At 41.7% G+C, this 18,914-nt stretch overlaps 2 protein-coding genes across 2 annotated transcripts; both read left to right on the top strand.

Moving 5' to 3' along the window:
- The first annotated feature begins 1,119 nt into the window (after positions 1-1,119).
- Positions 1,120-10,188, top strand: LOC135634914 (T-complex protein 1 subunit zeta 1-like). The gene is made up of 15 exons (XM_065145660.1): positions 1,120-1,375; positions 1,456-1,519; positions 1,613-1,748; positions 3,104-3,255; positions 3,354-3,401; positions 5,042-5,134; positions 5,789-5,895; positions 6,438-6,552; positions 6,643-6,729; positions 7,492-7,696; positions 7,809-7,903; positions 9,347-9,415; positions 9,488-9,595; positions 9,691-9,809; positions 9,888-10,188. The coding sequence occupies exons 1-15, from the start codon at positions 1,242-1,244 to the stop codon at positions 9,961-9,963; spliced, it is 1,608 nt and encodes a 535-aa protein (XP_065001732.1). The 5' UTR covers positions 1,120-1,241; the 3' UTR covers positions 9,964-10,188.
- Positions 10,189-11,285: 1,097 nt separating this feature from the next.
- On the top strand, positions 11,286-18,088 carry LOC135636290 (uncharacterized). The gene is made up of 3 exons (XM_065147940.1): positions 11,286-11,395; positions 17,180-17,336; positions 17,880-18,088. The coding sequence occupies exons 1-3, from the start codon at positions 11,393-11,395 to the stop codon at positions 17,924-17,926; spliced, it is 207 nt and encodes a 68-aa protein (XP_065004012.1). The 5' UTR covers positions 11,286-11,392; the 3' UTR covers positions 17,927-18,088.
- The last annotated feature ends 826 nt before the right edge of the window (positions 18,089-18,914 follow it).

The raw sequence follows: 18,914 nt of genomic DNA, 5'->3' as shown, positions 1-18,914 counted from the left end.
CCACAAAAGAGAGAACAGGACAGAGAAAAGACCTCACTCGGGATCCACAAGCAAACATCTCCGAAAAACACTTTATAGACAATGCAAATTACAAACAGACTTTACAAGCTCTGAACAATTGTACAACAAAGGGTAAAATGGTCCATTACAGACCGAAAATCTCTCACACGTGTCCACATGACATAACCTTTATTTACAAGCCTAAAGTGTCCACCAACCCAACTAAAATGAGACTATTAAGCCTTCGGCCATCCCTCAACATGTTGTACAAAGCATGAACATACCAAAAGACACAGACATACATAAGCATTACATCAAACATCCTGTTTAGAAGTTTGTCCGTGACAACATGGCGCCGTTCCACACATCCCGGACGGCGACCGTACAAAGGTACCATCTCATCCCTCGAGGATCGGTAGTCACTCCAAACCCGCGTACGATCGACCCTCGTATAGTAGTATAAAAGCCCATGGTCGGCATCCAACTAGGGGAGGAGAAAAAAGAGGTAAAAAGCAAAACCCCACACTGACTTACTTGTTAAGGGGCCATAGTCGGTAATGACCTAACGGGGCCTTATGTGTAGGAAAATGACAATATCTGCAACGAGGTCATCCCGATCGATAGAGGCGTCCTTCCTCCCAACGCGCCAATTAGCATCTCAACGAAGAGACGTCAATATTATGATGGCAACACACCGACTGAAGGGCTAGATCGACTCCGGCATTCAGCTCAACCGACCGAAGACTTCCGACATCGCTCCGTGGACCAGGCCATGCTAACTATCAGCCACAACGCATCGGTTTATCAACAAGACCTACTTAGGACAAACATTTATATGTTATTAACAAATTAATCCGAAGATAGCACATTTAAGATGCTTAACCTAATCATTTATCGGGTTAATTACCCGACCCCTTTACTTATCAGGTTAAGCGTGCCAATCCGTTTAAGTTCCCAATTCGGGTAGGCATATTCCAAACCCGTTATCTCAAGACTCGACCCGGTATGAATCATGAGGATCATTGTTCAAAGGCGGGTCGGGGTTAGGCCACGGACCGACTCCAAATCCGAAGGATCGGGCGCGATTAAGCCCGACGCGCTCGTACTTTTAACTCCTGGCCGAGACGAGGCTCGCCGCCTCCTGTCTGTCAACGTTAAAACCCTACCCTCGCTTGATCTCACTGTTGCCTCTCCTCCGCCTCCTCTGTTTTGGTTCTTCGGTGGGTCGATCGGACGTCAAGATGTCGCTCCGAGTGTTGAATCCGAACGCCGAGGTGCTGAACAAGTCGGCGGCGCTCCACATGAACATTAACGCCGCCAAGGGTCTCCAAGACGTCCTCAGGACCAATCTCGGCCCCAAGGGCACCATCAAGATGTAATCTTTCCTCTCTCTCTCCTCCTCATTGTCGTCTGACCTCTAATTTGGACTCTGCGCGTTGATTTCTGTGAGCGTAGGCTCGTCGGGGGAGCTGGGGATATCAAGCTGACGAAGGATGGCAACACCCTCTTGAAGGAGATGGTATGATTTACGTAAATCCGCATCAAAGTTTCCATCTTTACCCATTTATCGAGTATAGCGTCGGTAGGGCTCAGCATTTTGTTGAATCGGCAGCAAATCCAAAACCCCACGGCCATCATGATCGCAAGGACAGCCGTCGCACAGGACGAGACGAGTGGTGATGGCACCACCTCCACTGTGCTATTCATTGGGGAGCTGATGAAGCAGTCGGAGCGGTACATTGACGAAGGTCTGCTATTTAGCCGCCCGGTTGTTCTTTTTCTATTCTGGGTGAAATCTTTTGCTCTGTTTTGATGGTTATTGTCCTGGTTAAATAAACATCACAGTGTCCTTAGTTTGGGGTTTCTACCACGTGCATGGTTGCACTTCTTTACCCCTTTGTTGCACATTTTCCGTATAAGAAGTTTCATCATATGTGGCAAAGATATCATCAAAGAAATTACCTTTTAGTTTATGATTTGCCCATCAGAAGCTGATTCATTTATATGGAAGGTTTTAAATATTTGTACTTGTTCCAGAATTCTATCAAACTGGCACTTATTACCAGCATGTTACTGTATTCTTTGGTAGAAAAATAATAATAAAAAGGAAACTAGCAATTGCTTATCACTGACTGGTATCAGGGACCTATTGATGTTGGTATGGTATCATACCAACATAGTACAGTTAGTATGGTTGGTATAATGCAGTACCTCTGGGATTTTTTGGAGTCCTGCTCTTTGTCTTGTGAGGACAAGTGGTATTGTTTCATTCTGTACTTCTGATGGAATACATTATTTTCATGCAATTCTTCGCTTGCATTTGTGGGCCTTGGCCGAGAATTTGGTATCTATTTTTTGAATAAGCCAATGTCGGCAGATCCACTTAGATGCTGGATTGCACTAGTGTCATGCCTCATCCATCCCATGGTTAATGTTTGACAAACTTGAATGATCAATCTATTTCTAATGGAAAAGATTTGGCTGTTGATTATGATTATGAGCATGCAGGATTATGGATGGGGTAGAGGTATTTAATCTATTTTACTCCTGATTTTCTAAAGAGTTTGAGCTATAAGGATAACAATAATCTGGTAGGCTTGTTTCATTTCTGACATTGTTCAGGACTGTTATTGGAAGATAAGTTTCCCTAGGAATAGGTTGATTAATTATCGTTGTAGATTGTTTTGATAAAATGTGGGTTCTTCTGAACTTAAATGAATTATTTAGGTACTTGGGTTTAGTATGGTGCCTTTATATTATTTTGAAGCTAAATTTTGTGTTAATTTTTTGTGAGTGATAGAATCATACTAAAAGTTAGAACTTCATGGATAAGTTTAAAATTTTTGCCGGTTATACAGATTACAAACTGTTGTCTTTTGATTAGTTCTTGATCATTTATGTACAGCTTCTTGTGACGTGGAAATGATACTTTCCTGCTAGTGAGTTTAATGGAATTTACTTTATCTCTGATCATGTGGTACCTGGCTCTAGAAGACATTTTTTAGCCTCACATGAGAGTGCTGAGCGTTGTGTATGATTACAGCTCATTGCAAAAGAGTTTTTTCTTAATCTCATTCTTACCTTAAAAATGCTTTTTATTCAGGGATGCATCCACGAGTGCTGGTAGATGGATTTGAAATTGCAAAGAGGGCTACTCTTGAATTTCTTGAGAAGTTCAAAACACCTGCTGTGATGGGTGATGTGCCTGACAAGGAGATATTGAAAATGGTAGCAAGAACAACTCTTAGGACAAAGGTAAACAAATTAATTCTTTCTGTAACATACATCTAACAAACTAATGCTTTTTAAGTATTCATCTTTTAACGTTGTTTCTTGAACTTTCTTTGTTATAGCTATATGAAGCACTAGCTGATCAACTAACAGATATTGTTGTAAATGCAGTAAGTTTTATACTCACCCATACATTTATCTTGGAGCCTTTGTTTCTTATGCTTCTCTAAAAGTAAATGCATAATGTGGTGATTAACAGTCACTTTTGATGCTGGCATTTTAGGAACATCTTTTTGCATATGCTAAACACAATTCAATTGATTACAAGCATATCTTATGTTATGCTTCCATGCTACAGTTGTGGGTGAACCGTTTCTTTTATAAGTTGCTAACTATCGGTTGCTTATGGTGCTAAATTTACTTCATTCTGGTTTTTGATTTATCAATCTTTGTGGTACAGTATATGTTCGTAGCATCTCTTTCATAAGTGTACTTTCAGTAGCTTTACACTGAAATTAGAAATTTTCAGGTAATAGTTGCTTACGTAAATATGCTCATATATATGCTTTTACTTCATAAGTGTACTTTCACTACCTTCATCGGCTACACTTCATGTGCCCATAAATGCTCTGCCCTGGAGAATGTGATTTTGTCTGGACTGGTACACACTAGCTGGTATTCATTGGTCCAGACGTGAACTTGAATGCAGACTGCCCATTTTTGGGCAATCCAAATCTAGTTCATTTATTTGTTTTCTTAAACCCTGCTGCTTAGGGTTGCGAGTGCAACCTGAACCATGGACAGTTTTGACTCATGACATCTGCCTGGGCCACAGGCCCACCCCCACCCGCCATGGCCCGCTGCTATCGGACCTCGTGGTACCTCTACTCCATTCCTCTGTTAGGACTTTGGGCATGTGATGAGCAATAAGTAAATTAATGTGGCAAGTGAGGCCCACATGTCTGGCTATATTATTCTAAATTGGTTCTTCCCTGAAAGGTTCTCAAATATAAGTGGCCCTGTTCCATATAAAAAAGACAATAGAATGCATTATCTTGACACTTCAAGTTTTTGGGAATTAGAAATGAAAATAAAATAGAATCCTATTTGAGTCACTTGCTTTAAGTTTTCTTTAAAAGCATTCTAACTGTTGTGCTTATTGTAGCATGATTTAGAGTTCTTTTATGGATTTAAGTAGATCTAGTTATTTTGTCAGATTGGATCAATATGTGCTCCTTAAGTTGTACCTAATTGACTAGGCTGATAAATTTTGCTAAATAAACCTCAGATTGTGTTTGTGGGATTTAGTCAGACCTTTGCATTTTCAGAAAAAGAGAATTTTCATAATTCCAATTTGTCACAAACACAACATCGGGAAAAAGAAATTTTGGGCTAATTTTGCATGGCTATTTAAAATCATCCTCAATGGACTTAGACTGACTTGAGGCTGGCTGGTTCGTCTGAAGCTTCAGAATCTGGTTGCAAATCCTAGTTTGTATCTTTAATAGGCAGGAGTGGAACTTATCCTCTCTTTTTTGGCATCAAAGTATCAGTTTTGGTTGCCATGGTTGATGTTATTTTGATTGGAATCGCAATCATCACATTTTCTATTTCTTGTCATGAACTGCAAAATGATTTCTTGCTTTTAACCTTTCATCCAATAGTCATAACTTTTTTCAGCTCTGGATCATCAAATTTTGTCTGTTTATGATTTCATAGATTACATCCTTGTTGAACTTTAATTCCTATTTGTATTCCATCTAGCTGCATCTAGGCATGCCATAACAAAATTTGCTTTCGATATGAACAGGTTCTCTGTATACGCAAGCCTGATGAACCCATTGATCTCTTCATGGTGGAGATAATGCACATGCGCCATAAGTTTGATGTTGATACACGCTTGGTAGGCTTTTCTTGGTAATTCAGATTGTTTTTATTTGCTTGCATGTAATATGCTGTATATTACACCGTAATTTTACTAGTATTGGTTGGTATCTAAAATCTACAACCTATAAATATTTTCTTATGTAGGATTTTTTTAGAGTACAAAAGGCAAAATATGAAACATAAGCAAATTCATCAGTAACAAAAATTGTTTGGTTTATCTACCTATATATTTGGTGTTGTGATACTTTTAGTAGTTTTGGTGATTGTATAAGTGATTGCACAAAGGATTTGGTGATTGACTGGTGAACCCTAAGGACTAATAGATCAATTTTGAAAAATACTGCCAGAGGTGACCAGAGTGCAGAACTAAGTGGATACGGAGAAATATTCCTCATAAGAGAAGACTATCCTGTTATAACAGGTATATGTTATAAGAACCCGAAAGAAAAAGGATACTATGAGACTGAGCTGAGCCATTTGATCAGATATGGCAAATCGCACTGTTTTACCTGTGATTGTGATTTCTAAATGGTAACAAGCTATTGATGTTTTTTCTTATTTATGTGGACAAGCAAGAATTCAATTAAACTTGCTGATTGATTACTTTTAATTCATATCAAGTTTATGACCCATTTTTAGTCTCATTTTTGTTTTCACATTTTTTCTTAAGGTCGAGGGTCTTGTCCTTGATCATGGTTCTCGACATCCTGATATGAAACGGAGGGCAGAGAATTGTTATATCTTGACATGCAATGTCTCTTTGGAGTATGAGAAAAGGTTAATCTTGTTATACTCGCTTTTCACAAAGTTCATTGAAAAAAGAGTGTATGGAAATTTATGTTTGGATTCTTGGTCATGCTATTTTGATGAGTGCATTTTGTTTTGTGTCTTCATCCTTGGCATGCACAAAACATATTTTTTCTCAAAATAAATGCCCATCAATATGTTATGCGAAGTCCTTTCTAACAGCTCTGTTTTTTTAGGTAGTTCATTGATCTTATCGATCTATTATTGCCCTTTTTTCCATGTGGCATGACACCCAGGAAGAATCACATTCATAAATATGCTATCTTTTTTCATTTGTGGATTATGGTACCGATTCATGGTGCAAAAACACTCATCAATGCAGTATTCCTTACTGTTATATGGTATGCACCCATGTTATGCACAGCTCCATTATTAAAAATGCATGGCATAGCTAAATATATGATGTGGTCTCTACCATGCTCGCAGTTGATGAGAGAAGCCATAGTATGCAACATCTTGATCCTTGCTTTGGATATATATTTTGTATGGACCTAATTTTTTTTTTCCTTTAGTGAAATAAATGCAGGATTTTTCTACTCTAATGCGGAGCAGAGAGAGAAAATGGTTGCTGCTGAACGGCGTCAAGTCGATGAGCGAGTTAAGAAGATTATTGAACTAAAGAATAAGGTTAAAAAAAAATATCCTCTTCACATTGCATACTTATCTCATACACCATATGCTTACGTGCGACTTCCACAAACTATTCATCACATGCAGGTCTGCTCGGGCAATGACAATAACTTTGTCATAATTAACCAAAAGGGAATTGATCCTCCATCGCTGGATCTCCTTGCTCGTGCAGGGGTTAGTCATGCCATCACTTGATACTTAACAGTTATAATCACCTCTGGCTGTTGATATATTGATGGGCATGTCTTATTGCATGCTTTAATGATGCTCTGCTTTTTAGGAGGAAAATGTTGTGGCACAGCAAGAATTCTATATGTGCAAAACATCACATTTGATATTTGCAAAATTTAATTCTTATTCTGCATTGTAGATAACGATATGAGCTTTTTATAGCTGGAGTTTGTTTAAAATTCCAAACTCGTAAATTATTAGTTCCTGTGCAAAAGATTCTGATTCTTGATAATGTCCATGTTGTATAAATTGATTGCTGTAGTATGTTTCATAGTGTGAAGTATGAAACCTATTCAGGTCATAAAATGCAGAAAATCGAATGTAATCTTTTGTTTTATGGTTTATCCAGAAGGTCCATTTACGAGTTCAATAGTTTTTACTGATATCTCTAGCACAACCTCATATGAGAGAATCATTTGTTTTGGTAATAATCACAATAGTATTTAGCTTCATGTTTTCTGGTCAGAAACTGGTGCGGGACTAGCTCTGCATTGGCTGTTTTCACATGTTGTTCAACGTTATTTTCTTCGCTCCATAAATTTAGGATATTCTTGCCTTTGTTGAGCTTAAGTACTGTTCTCAGCCATCCTTAACAATGCTAGAACCTTTTGTGTGTGATGTTGGTTGTTGTATTTCTGAAATCTTTGTAACTAGTTAAGGATCTATACCATGTACTGGGTTTTATTATTTTTTACTCAATTTTAGATTATTGCACTTCGGAGAGCCAAGAGGAGGAATATGGAAAGGCTAGTTCTAGCCTGTGGAGGGGAAGCTGTTAATTCTGTTGATGACTTAACCAAAGATTGTCTTGGTTGGGCTGGGCTTGTCTATGAACATATCCTTGGTGAAGAAAAATACACCTTTGTGGAGAACGTGAAAAACCCTCTCTCCTGTACTATCTTGATTAAAGGTTCTCAAGCTTTTAGAATAATGCTATTTTCTCAAACCAGGTTGTTATTATAGCAAGAGAATAGATGATTGGGTATCTCAAACCAGGTTGTTCATGATTGTCCTCGATGCAGGACCAAATGATCATACAATTGCTCAAATCAAGGATGCTGTTCGTGATGGCCTCAGATCTGTCAAGAATACAATTGAAGATGAAGCTGTTGTCCTGGTGAGAATTTGAATATGTAAAATTTTATTAAATGCTAATAAACTTCATGCTGTATTTGTTAGTGAAAGTATTTTGCAATGTTTACCTTCTGTGGCACCTGTTTCATGCTCATATCCTGTCGGTATGGCGTGTGCTATGCCACATTCCATGTCATGGGTTTGGCTAATCTGCTTGGATTAACAAGCTTAACTGCAAGCAGTTTCTTTGTCGGTTGTGCTGGCTCAAGCAAGTCAATGTGTGTTGGCATGGCTGTCATGAGTCATGACAATATGATTTCTGTAGCCCTTATCACTTTGGGGTTTGCGGCCTTTTCATTTTGGGGTTTGCTTGGTTGTGCTATATTCCAAAAGGTTACAAGTGGGTTACTGTCCAACTTTTTATAAGTTGCTTCATCTTTTTTGTAGCCGGATAAGTGGCATTAGCTTACTCAGAAGGTATCAGCATTATGCATGACCACGGCTTTGGTGGTTGTCATGCATGTATAGTTTTATAAGGTACCAGATTATATAATAATTCAGAATGCCCAGTGCTCCCTATTAAAGACTGTTATCTGGTTCTTATTTCACAATGGTTCTTATTTCACAGCCGTACCTATATTACTAACTCAAGTTCACAAGAAAAAAGACAATTTCTGTTACACTGACCTGGATGTCAATGTCAGCTAATGCCTTGATATAGTTCCTTGGCATATGTTTCCCTTGGTTGCTTGGCTGGATTCTTAGCAAGAAAATTTTTACTTTAAATTTTTTGAAAAAAAGAAAATAGTGGTGAACAGACATTATTGCAGGAACATAAACGTGGGTGGCTTTTATTCAATTGAAATGAAACATAAAATAGCTGCAGAACCATAATTCTGGTGTTTCAGCCACTTCATATTCTTTAGCAGTTGACTCTAAGACATGGTTGTTAAGTCTATCTAAATAGAGGTTTATGTTAAGGAATGGATTTGTTACGGTTTGTAGTTATGTGATTGTGTTTCTTGTAATTTTGCACATCAGTTGCCTATCATGTTGGGAATATTGATTGATTGAAGTGGACAATTACTTTCATAGTGTTATGTTAATCAGCACTCATACAGTATCTTGTAAAATGTACGTGTTTAAATAATGTTTGCAAAAAAAAAAGACAACCTATGCAAGTTTATAATCACATAGTCAAGATTTGATTAGCAACTTCCTTCGAAATTTTGTCCAGTTTTCTGAATATGTCATGTGCACTCACCTTGTTGTCTTATTCAGTGTGTTTTATTTTTAAATGTAATAATCTGTTAGCTTCTTGCTTTGTGTGCTAATTGCTATTCTCATATAGTATGCCAATTCACTTTATTTGTCGCTGAATTTAGTGCATCTATATATCGGACAAGTGCTAAATCAGTGTGAATGAGTAAAGATAAGGTCCTGGATAATTTACTAACATTTGCATCATATTTCGTCCCGGGAATAGGGGGCTGGGGCTTTTGAGGTAGCAGCCAGGCAGCACTTGGTCAACAATGTGAAGAAAACTGTTCAAGGGGTAAGCTGACCTAAGATTCTGCTCAAGCAACTGTCGCACGATGCTGAGTTTTTAATTGAATGCTTTTAACAGCGTGCACAGCTTGGCGTGGAAGCTTTTGCTGATGCTTTACTGGTGGTACCGAAGACACTAGCAGAGAACTCTGGCCTCGACACACAAGATGTCATTATTGCTCTTACAGTAAAGGCCTGCTCTATATTTTTCCCCACACTCGCATGCAAGATTAAACAAAATGGATCATGGTTTAACTAATCATTATTTATGTTGTATTCAAGGGTGAACATGACAGAGGTAACATTGTGGGTTTGAATCATCATACCGGAGAACCAATAGATCCAAACACGGAAGGGATCTTTGATAACTACTCAGTGAAGCGACAAATCATAAACTCTGGGTATGTCCACCCTATTGCATATTTTGAATTTTATTCTTACGAGCAAGCACATAAATGATATATAATTGTGGTACGCAGGCCCGTCATTGCTTCCCAGTTGCTTCTGGTAGATGAAGTGATCCGGGCCGGTCGAAACATGAGGAAACCCAGCTAATTGTAAGGAGTATCATCTCAAAGTCATTGTCTTGAGTCGAGGGAGGAGTTTTCAATATCTTGATCTGCCTGATGACACACTGCCATGCCCATGCAGATGGTATTTGGCTAGCTGCCTAAATTTTATCCTATCATTTTTTGCCGGTTTAGTTCATATGAGACATGGAAGCAGACCCGCGGTATAGTTGACTGTCTAAATTGTTTATCCTAAGTAGTTTCCGATTAAGTCTTTTCTTTGGGTGACTATGGTTCTGGTTTGGTTGTAGAGCAAAATTTTATGGCCACCTGAGTTGGCAGAGCCACTTTTCTCCTTTCCCATACCTTTCTCCCTCTAAAGTGACTGTGGCCCTCCTCCCATGCCCACCAAACGACTCCCTTTTGCCCTCGACTCCTCCATTGCTCTACTGCAGGCGAGGTTTAAGCAGCTGCAGAGTTAGAGCGTTGAGGATCCATAGTTTTGAGCGTGACCAGTCCTAGTGTTTGTTCGCTGGCTCGCCATCCGACCGCCTCCGAAACCATGGTGACGGCAGGGAAGCCCTGGCTCTCGCCTCGCTCTCCGCCATGACCGAGGAAGCGGGCGTCGGCTCTCGACACCTTGAACGTGTTCGTCTCTGTTCTCGCTCATTATATTGCCGTAGCATTGGAGCTGGGAAATGATGCTACGATAGTGAAAGACGCAGCATATGCCTTGGAAGACCCAAAATGATTCGGCTTTCGATAGTGAAAGGCACGTCAATTAAAGTAAGAGTTCGAAGGAAATTGGGAGGAGATGATAAACCATATTGTACGTAATCCAATGAAACAGACCAGAGGATGAATCCCAACATGAATGGGGCATCTTAATGATCAAAATATGCATCGGTTAGATGCATGCATATATATATATATATATATATATATATATATATATATACATGAAGGATCATCAAATAAAAAGGGGATGGATTTGGCATTGCGGGAAAGCATATAATCTTAAACAGAGGGGATCAATCTAATTTATCTTTGGTACTCACAACAATTTCAAGGATGTAGATAGATATGATGTGCTCATTGGTATGATGAGACATTTAAGTCGAATAAAATTTCGATGGATGATTTATCTATCGATTTGTACCTGTAAATTGCTTTTCATCTTCTGAAGATAAGAATTATTGCTGATAGAAAATGCATCATACGCAGAGAAGTTACCCAATCAAACTGGAATTTAACGTCACTCGTAAGTTTCAATTGGTAATAATTAAGTATAATTACAATCTGTAAATTATAATAAATTTAATTTTAGTGGAATAAATAAATATATACGTAAATTAATCGCCGTAGAAACCGGACTTGACGTGTGTCTTAAATGACGCCACAAAGGGTAACTCCGCCCATTGCCCCGAGCTCGTTTCCTCCGCCGCTTCCTTTCCTACTTCCCCTCGACCGAGAACATGGTGAGCCGGCCTCTCCTCCCGGACCCTAATTTCCGTGCGTAAAGTCCCTGATTTTTCTTTGTTAATTTTGGTTTTTGGTGGATCAATTCTCTCTCGATCGACACGGGCCCTAATCTTGAGAGATTTCATCCTGGTTCCTCTTTTCTAGCCTGCCGTTGTCTTTTGGAAGAATCCATTCCGAACCAATTTTTCTTTCGATCTATATAGTTTGTATGTATTTGGTATGTGTTTCAAGGGACGTCCTTGATTTGTTGTGTTTCTTGGGCCTAGGAAAATGTTTTTATCTCGCAAGGTTAGGGTGGGCGATCGAGCGATTTGTCATCTGGTTTGATGCATTAGGTCATTTGGATGAGTGTGATGTGCCTTCATGGAGATGCAAGTACTTTTAACGGTTTTGAAAACATAGGGATTGTTGAGCAACTTTACGCCGGCCGATGGATCAGCACGGCTTGGTCCGATCCCGAGTCCCCATAGCCGCCCACGTGGCTGCTCGAACTCGGGTGGTCGGCGTCAGGTCGGGTCCAGGCTTCATCTCCATAATTGATCCAAGGTAGAGCAAGGAGTTTCTCTTCCTCCCTCGCCGGGTTGTTGCTTCGTCGTCAAGTTCCTGCACACAGGCAGAGGTTGGGAGGGGGATTTTCCAACTCGACCCCTCCGAAGCTCAAGTCAATATTGAGTGGAGTTAGGGGGAGCTGATGTGTTTGAAGTCCGACCCTTGATGCAGGTCAGGAGGTTGGCCTTTATACCTGCGAACGAAGATCGGTCTTATGTGGTTTATTAATGCCCGTCAACTCCTCGGGCGATCGATTCGTACCTTATGTATGGGCGTTGATCGACCTGCACGGATTGGCCCCGTGCGACGTCGTTCCGAGCTTTCTGAAGCGGCTCTTGACTATGCGACGCTATCTTGTACGACCTCAGACAGTGCGAGAACAAGCGATCGTTCCACCCGAGTCCAGGGAGTTGTGTCAACGTAGTGCACCATATCATGGGCACTGGACTGGTCGAGCAGCATTGCTCGGGCACATGATTGGTTGAGCAACACTTCTCGAGCACTAAGCACTGAATTGGCTAGACTAACCGAGCAACATTGCTCAGGCGCAGGAATGGGCGAGCAACACTACTCGGGCACTGATTTGGTCGAGCACATTGCTCTGACAATGAGCACTGGACTAGCCGAGCAACACTGCTCGGGCACATGACTAGCCAAGCAACACCGAGCATTGGACTCGCCGAGCGATGTGACTCGGGCATTGGGCTGGTCGAGCAACACTACTCGGGCATAAGACTGGCCGAACAACACTGCTTGGGCACAGGTTTGGCCGAGCAACATTACTCGGGCATCGAATTGGCCATAAGGCATGGCTCGGGCGTTGAACTAGCTGAGACGTGACTCGGACATTGAACTGGCCACGAGGCGTGGCTCTAGCATCGAACTGGCTGCGAGGTGTGGCTCTAGCATCGAACTGGCTGCGAGGTGTGGTTCGGGCGTTGGACTTGGCTGCGAGGCGTGGCTCGGGCATTGGATTGGTCGAGACGTGACTCATACATTGGATTGGCCGCAAGGTGTGGCTCCGACATTGGATTGGCCGAGAAGTGACTCGGACATTGGACTGGCCGCGAGGCGTAGCTCGGGCATTGGACTAGCCAAGACGTGACTCGAACATTGTTTGGTCGATGTGCACAATTCGAGCACTGTTTGGCTGAGGTGCATGACTCGGGCACTATTTGCCCAAGGTGCATGACTCGGGCATTGTTTGGTCGAGGTGCACAACTTGGATACTATTTGGCCAAGGTGCATGACTCGGACACTGTTTGGTCGAGATGCACAACTCGGACACTGTTTGGCTGAGGTGCACCACTCGGGCACTGTTTGGTCGAGGTGCACAACTCGGATATTGTTTGGCCGAGGTGCACAACTCGGACACTGTTTCGCCAAGGTGCACAACTCGGGCACTGTTTGACCGAGGTGCACAATTCAGATATTGTTTGACTGAGGTGTACAATTCATACACTATTTGATCGAGGTGCATAAATCAGACACTGTTTGGCCGAAGTGCATAACTCGGACATTCTTTGGTTGAGGTGAACGACTTAGACACTGTTTGGCTGAGGTGGACAACTCGGGCACTATTTTATCGAGGTGCACCACTTGAGCACTATTTGGCTGAGGTGCACAATGCAGACACTGTTTGGCTGAGGTATACAACTCGGGCACTATTTGGCGGAGGTGCACAACTCGGACATTGTTTAGCTGATGTGCACAACTTGAGCACTATTTGGTTGAGGTGTACCACTTAGGCACTGTTTGGCTGAGGTGCACCACTCGGACACTGTTTGGCCGAGGTGCACCACTTGGGCATTGTTTAGCCGAGATGCATGGCTCGGACATTGTTTGGCCGAGATGCACAACTCGGACATTGTTTGGCCGATGTGCACAACTCGAACATTGTTGGCTGAGGCACACAACTCAGGCACTGTTTGGCCGAGATGCACCACTCGGGCACTATTTAACCGAGGTGTACAACTAGGACATTGTTTGGCCGAGGTGCACAACTCGGACATTGTTTGGTCGAGGTGCACAACTTGAGCACTGTTTGGAGGTGCATGACTCAGGCACTGTTTGGCCGAGATGCACAACTCGGACACTATTTGATCGAGGTGCACCACTTAAGCACTATTTGATCGAAGTGTACAACTCGGATACTATTTGGTCGAGGTGCACAACTCGGGTGGTCGAGATTTATAACTCGAGCACATGCTCCGCTATAGCGGGCCCTTTTTTTTTTATCTGCAAACCTTGGGCTCATCTACTTCCGACCTCGTCGTGGCGGGCCTTCTTTCCTTGATCTGCTCACGTGGTTTGCTCCTGGCGAGGCCTCTTGTGCGACTCCTTGTGCTTTCTTGCCACCAGTGCCTCAGCAACAACATACTGGTTGGCTCGCTGGAGTATCTCGGGAATGGTCACTGGGTGGCCTCTTGACCAGTGACCAAAAGAACCTTGAAAGTCGTAGGCCCATCATAAATGCTTGCATAACCAAATAGGGTGGGCATCTGGAACCTCTCGGATCTCAATAGTGGAGCGGGCGACGAAGAGGGAGGAGGGATTCGTCCTCCTTTTGCCTTAGCCTAAGGAGCATGGCCGCAGACGGATTAGGTTGCGCGCAGGCTAGGAAGTGAAGCTTGAGTTCCCTTGCAAGCTGATCAAAAGACAAGATCGAGGATAGCCTCAATCGGCTGTACCACATCTGAGCCGGGCCTCGGAGGGTGGTAGAAAATGCCTGACACATCAGGGCATCAGAAGTATCGTATAGGGTCATTTGGGCCCGAAAGGTGGTGACGTGCTCTACTGGATCAGAGCCACCATCATAGGCCTCTAGTGTCAGGAGGCGGAAGTTGAGGGGGATAGGCTTGTCCTGAATTTCTTGGGCAAAGGGGGACCTAACCGAGGTACTTTCCTTTAGCTCCTCCTTAGATTTATGGAATTCCCTTTAAACCTCGTCCAACTGGGCTCGGAACGAGTCATCCGTCGAGTCAGATCATAGGGTGTTGGCTTCGGGGAAGGTCGAGGCAACGTGTCTGGGCACAAGGATGTTACGCCCTACCGTTGGCCTCGGGTGTCCCGATTGCTCCTCGGTTCGTGGGTGGGCATTTGGAGCCAAATGTGGCTGGTCAACCGGGGTGGCATTGTGAGGTGTAGGGATGAGCGTAGGTTAGATCACGGGTGACGGTCATGGGGGAAGAACCGTCTGCTGAGCTAACTGGGGTATGAGGGGTGCGATGGTCTGCATCATCCCAGCTAACACTTGCACCTGTTGGGTGAGATTGAGGAATGCCTCGACGGAGACGACCAGCTATCCCCCGCTAGCCTCGAGAGACAAGAGCTCAGGGTCGTTGAACAAATGCCAATAGCGCCCCGGAGTTTGAGCCGAGGCGCTTCCATCCATATGCGGGAGAGTGGAGAGCTGCCCTTCGAGGTCGAAGGTGGAGATGGTGGCAGGTGCCTTCTTGCCAGGGCGTTCGCTGGGGTTGTTTGGTGGAGGATGCTCTTGCGACATCGGGTCCTCCTTCTAGCACCAAAAACGTTGAGCAACTTTGTGTCGTGGCCGATGGATCAACACGGCTTGGTCTGATCCCGAGTGTGCAGAGCCGCCCATGTGGCTGCTCGAATTGGGGTGGTTGACATCAGCTCGGGTCCAAGCTTTACCTCCAGAGTCGATCCAAGGTAGAGCAAGGAGTTTCTCTTCCTCCCCCGTCGGGTTGCTGCTTCGTCGTCGAGTTCTTGCACACAGGCTAAGGTCAGGAGGGAGATTCCCGACTCGACCCCTTCAAAGCTCAAGTCAGTGTTGAGTGGAGTTAGGGGGAGTTAAGGTGTTTGAAGTCCGACCCCTGACGTTGGTCAGAGGTTGGCTTTTATATATGCGAACGAAGGTTGGTCGTATATGGTCCATTAATGGTCGTTGACTCCTCGGGCGATCGACTCGTACCTTTCATGCAGGCGCGATCAGTGGATCGACTTGCACAGATCGGCCCTGTGCGGCGTCGTTTCGAGCTTTCTGGAGCGGCTCTGTACTATGTGGCATCGTCTTGTACGGTCTCGGACAGTGCGGGAACAGATGATCGTCCCATCCGAGTCCGAGGTGTTACGTTGACGTAATGCACTATCTCAGCCTTGAGGCGTTCCGTTTGCGCTGACGCGGCTGCTGACTGTTGCCACGAGGGTGGTACCGGAATATGCCCTATTAGAGATCGTGATCACTTAGTAATAATCTGTAATTGAATGAGTTCTTGGGTGTCTCAACTTGATATGTTTGCATGTTTCTCTTTCTCTCTTCCTCTCTATATATATTTATGGAATCTCTTTTGGAAGTATTTGGATGGAGAGAAAGTGGATACTCTCTTTTCAATGCATTAACAAGAGAAGTGGAGAGAGACTTTCTCTTGTTTGGTCATAAATCCTGGGAGATAGGTGGAGAGAACCAACACTTTTTCAAAAGACTTTTTTTTTTTCTTTCTTTCTTCCCAAAAGTGGAGAGAATTGAAGCAAAAAAAGAGAGTTGTGACTGATCCTTCCTTTCTCTTTATTTGGTCCAAACAAGGAAAGAGCAAGTGGTTTTCTTTTAGTTTATATATATGGTTTTTATCTTATTGCCTTTCTTTTCCTTTTACTTTCTTGGAAAGAAAGCTTAGGAAGAAAAATTAAGGAAAGTTTGCGTTTAAAATTATCCGGACTAATTAATTTTTTTCTGCCCATGAAGTTGGGAAGAAAATGGTTTGGCCATGTGTGAGCAGTTATGATATGATTTTTCACTTCAGTTTTCTCCCCCAGCAAATTAACTGATTATTGTCAGCTTACTATTTTTACAATTGAAATTCGTTTTAGTTTATTATAACTTAGGAGAATTGTTTTTGTAGTGTTTAGCCATGACTGAGGTTGGTTGAGATGAACAGCACAGGGCTGTCCATGTTTCACTGTGAATTTCATTTTGCAATTAGGCTTCTAAACTTGAGATTTTTCTTAGATGATTTTCGAATTCTTTATGGTTGCAAAGGTGAAAGCTTGTTCAGAACTATGGATTTTTTAGTCTCTAGCTGTATGCTTATTCACTCTGGTAGTTAAAAGTATTTGGTCCCAAGAAGCCCATTTGCTCTGGTAATCAATTGTCTCCATGATTTGATTTTCTATTGCTGCAATAGATATTTGTGTACAACTTACTATGTAGACTCTGATAAATGGTAAAAATGCTAAGAAATGTATACTCTGATGGGACCGCTACTGTGCAGACTACGTCAAGGCGTCTTGCTGACAGGAAAATTGCAAAGTTTCAGAAGAATGTCACAAAGAGGGGCTCCGTTCCAGAGAAAACAGCAAAGAAAGGAGATAACTATCCTGTTGGTCCTATCTTGCTTGGATTCTTTATCTTCGTGGTTGTCGGATCATGTATGTCATGTGAATCTCATCTTTCTTAACCATAAGACCATAATAGTTTCCTTTTTCGGTTCCTTATCTTTCCATTTGCATATGCATCTAGTTTTTGATGTGCATAGAAAATTTAAGCCAAATAAAGGTGTGCAAGTATAATTTTGTTCACAAATTGGCTGATCTGTATTAGGACTGTATTCATTATGATGACACTGAACAAAAAATTCTCTGTTTTGAACTTTTATAATCTGAAAGTCCCATGTTAGATCTTCTACTAAGAAGATTCCATTTTGTACTTTTATAATGTTATATTCCTTTTAAATCACAAATAAATGGGTGATTTAGGACTACCTAAGGCTGTTGCCAATGGGGTGTTTGAAAAGTGTCAAACGAGGTCCCTCTCATGATATCTCTTTGTCAACTTATCACGTAGAAATTTGTGAGAAACTGAGAAGCTTTCTATTATTGATCCTACTGCTTGCTGATCCATTGGAAACTCGTGACTTTGTGTGATGTTTTCGTATGGTGCTGATATGATTTAATTCTTGTGTTTGTTTGCAGCTTTGTTCCAGATAATAAGGACAGCCATGAGTGGCGGGATGGCATGATAGTAGCAAAGAGGATGACCAAAGCCCTACTCAAGTATGAGGTTGAGGATTCTCATCATCTTGATGTAAACCCAGTTTCTAATAGGGGACGATGATATGAAGATTTTATGATGCTTTCAATAATAAATAAATGTCTTTTTCCAAGGCATACCCATTATGGCATCTTATGTTTTGTGTGGTAATTGCATGCAGATTTCCTTTTTGTTGTTAATTCTTCTTATGGTGTCATCACAAGTTGCATCGCTAGTGATGACTCTGATCACTTGTTTGGTGCTATAAGGAGACTTAAACCTTGGGCCATGGTTAACAACTATAAATATAACGATCATTATTTTTCTGACCAATTAAAGTTTGATCTTCAAAATTCAATCCATTGAGCTCAACTTATAGGTATTACAGACTTGATCGTCCAAGGAACAATCATGTCGGATGCATCATCTTTTGTAGGAATAGAGTTTGTAGGAATAGAGGAAACAAGATACGAGATTTAAATATTTTTAGCCCTGAAATAAGATACATAATGTAAGATACAGGCATGTTTCATTATTTTTCCCCATTGGACCATGGGATATTAGGAAATATGTATTTTTTTGCTCTCGAGTAAAATTCTTCATAAGTTTTTTTTCTTTTCTCTCTTTATAATGTGACAATACTTCAAAAAAAAAAAGACTAGGTCGAATTAATATCACTATATCGGATTGTTTGGTATTAAAGGAAGAACCTTAAAAAAAATCTCTAGATCGAATCAATGAAATGTCCCCTTTGATAAAATCTCTAGATCGAATCAATGATAATTTCACAATGATCAAAGATAATTATATCCCAACAAGGAGCATAGCTCAAATGATCATACCAATTGAGCTTTCCTCTACCTCACTCGGAATGATAAGTATATATATATATATATATATATATATATATATATATATCCAAAGTGTCTGAAGCGATCGACACATCCCCTTAACATAAAAGGATATTTATAATTATT

This window comes from Musa acuminata, chromosome BXJ3-4 (genome assembly GCF_036884655.1).
Source record: "Musa acuminata AAA Group cultivar baxijiao chromosome BXJ3-4, Cavendish_Baxijiao_AAA, whole genome shotgun sequence".
Lineage (NCBI taxonomy): Eukaryota > Viridiplantae > Streptophyta > Magnoliopsida > Zingiberales > Musaceae > Musa > Musa acuminata.
This window is presented reverse-complemented; position numbering and strand designations above follow the sequence as displayed.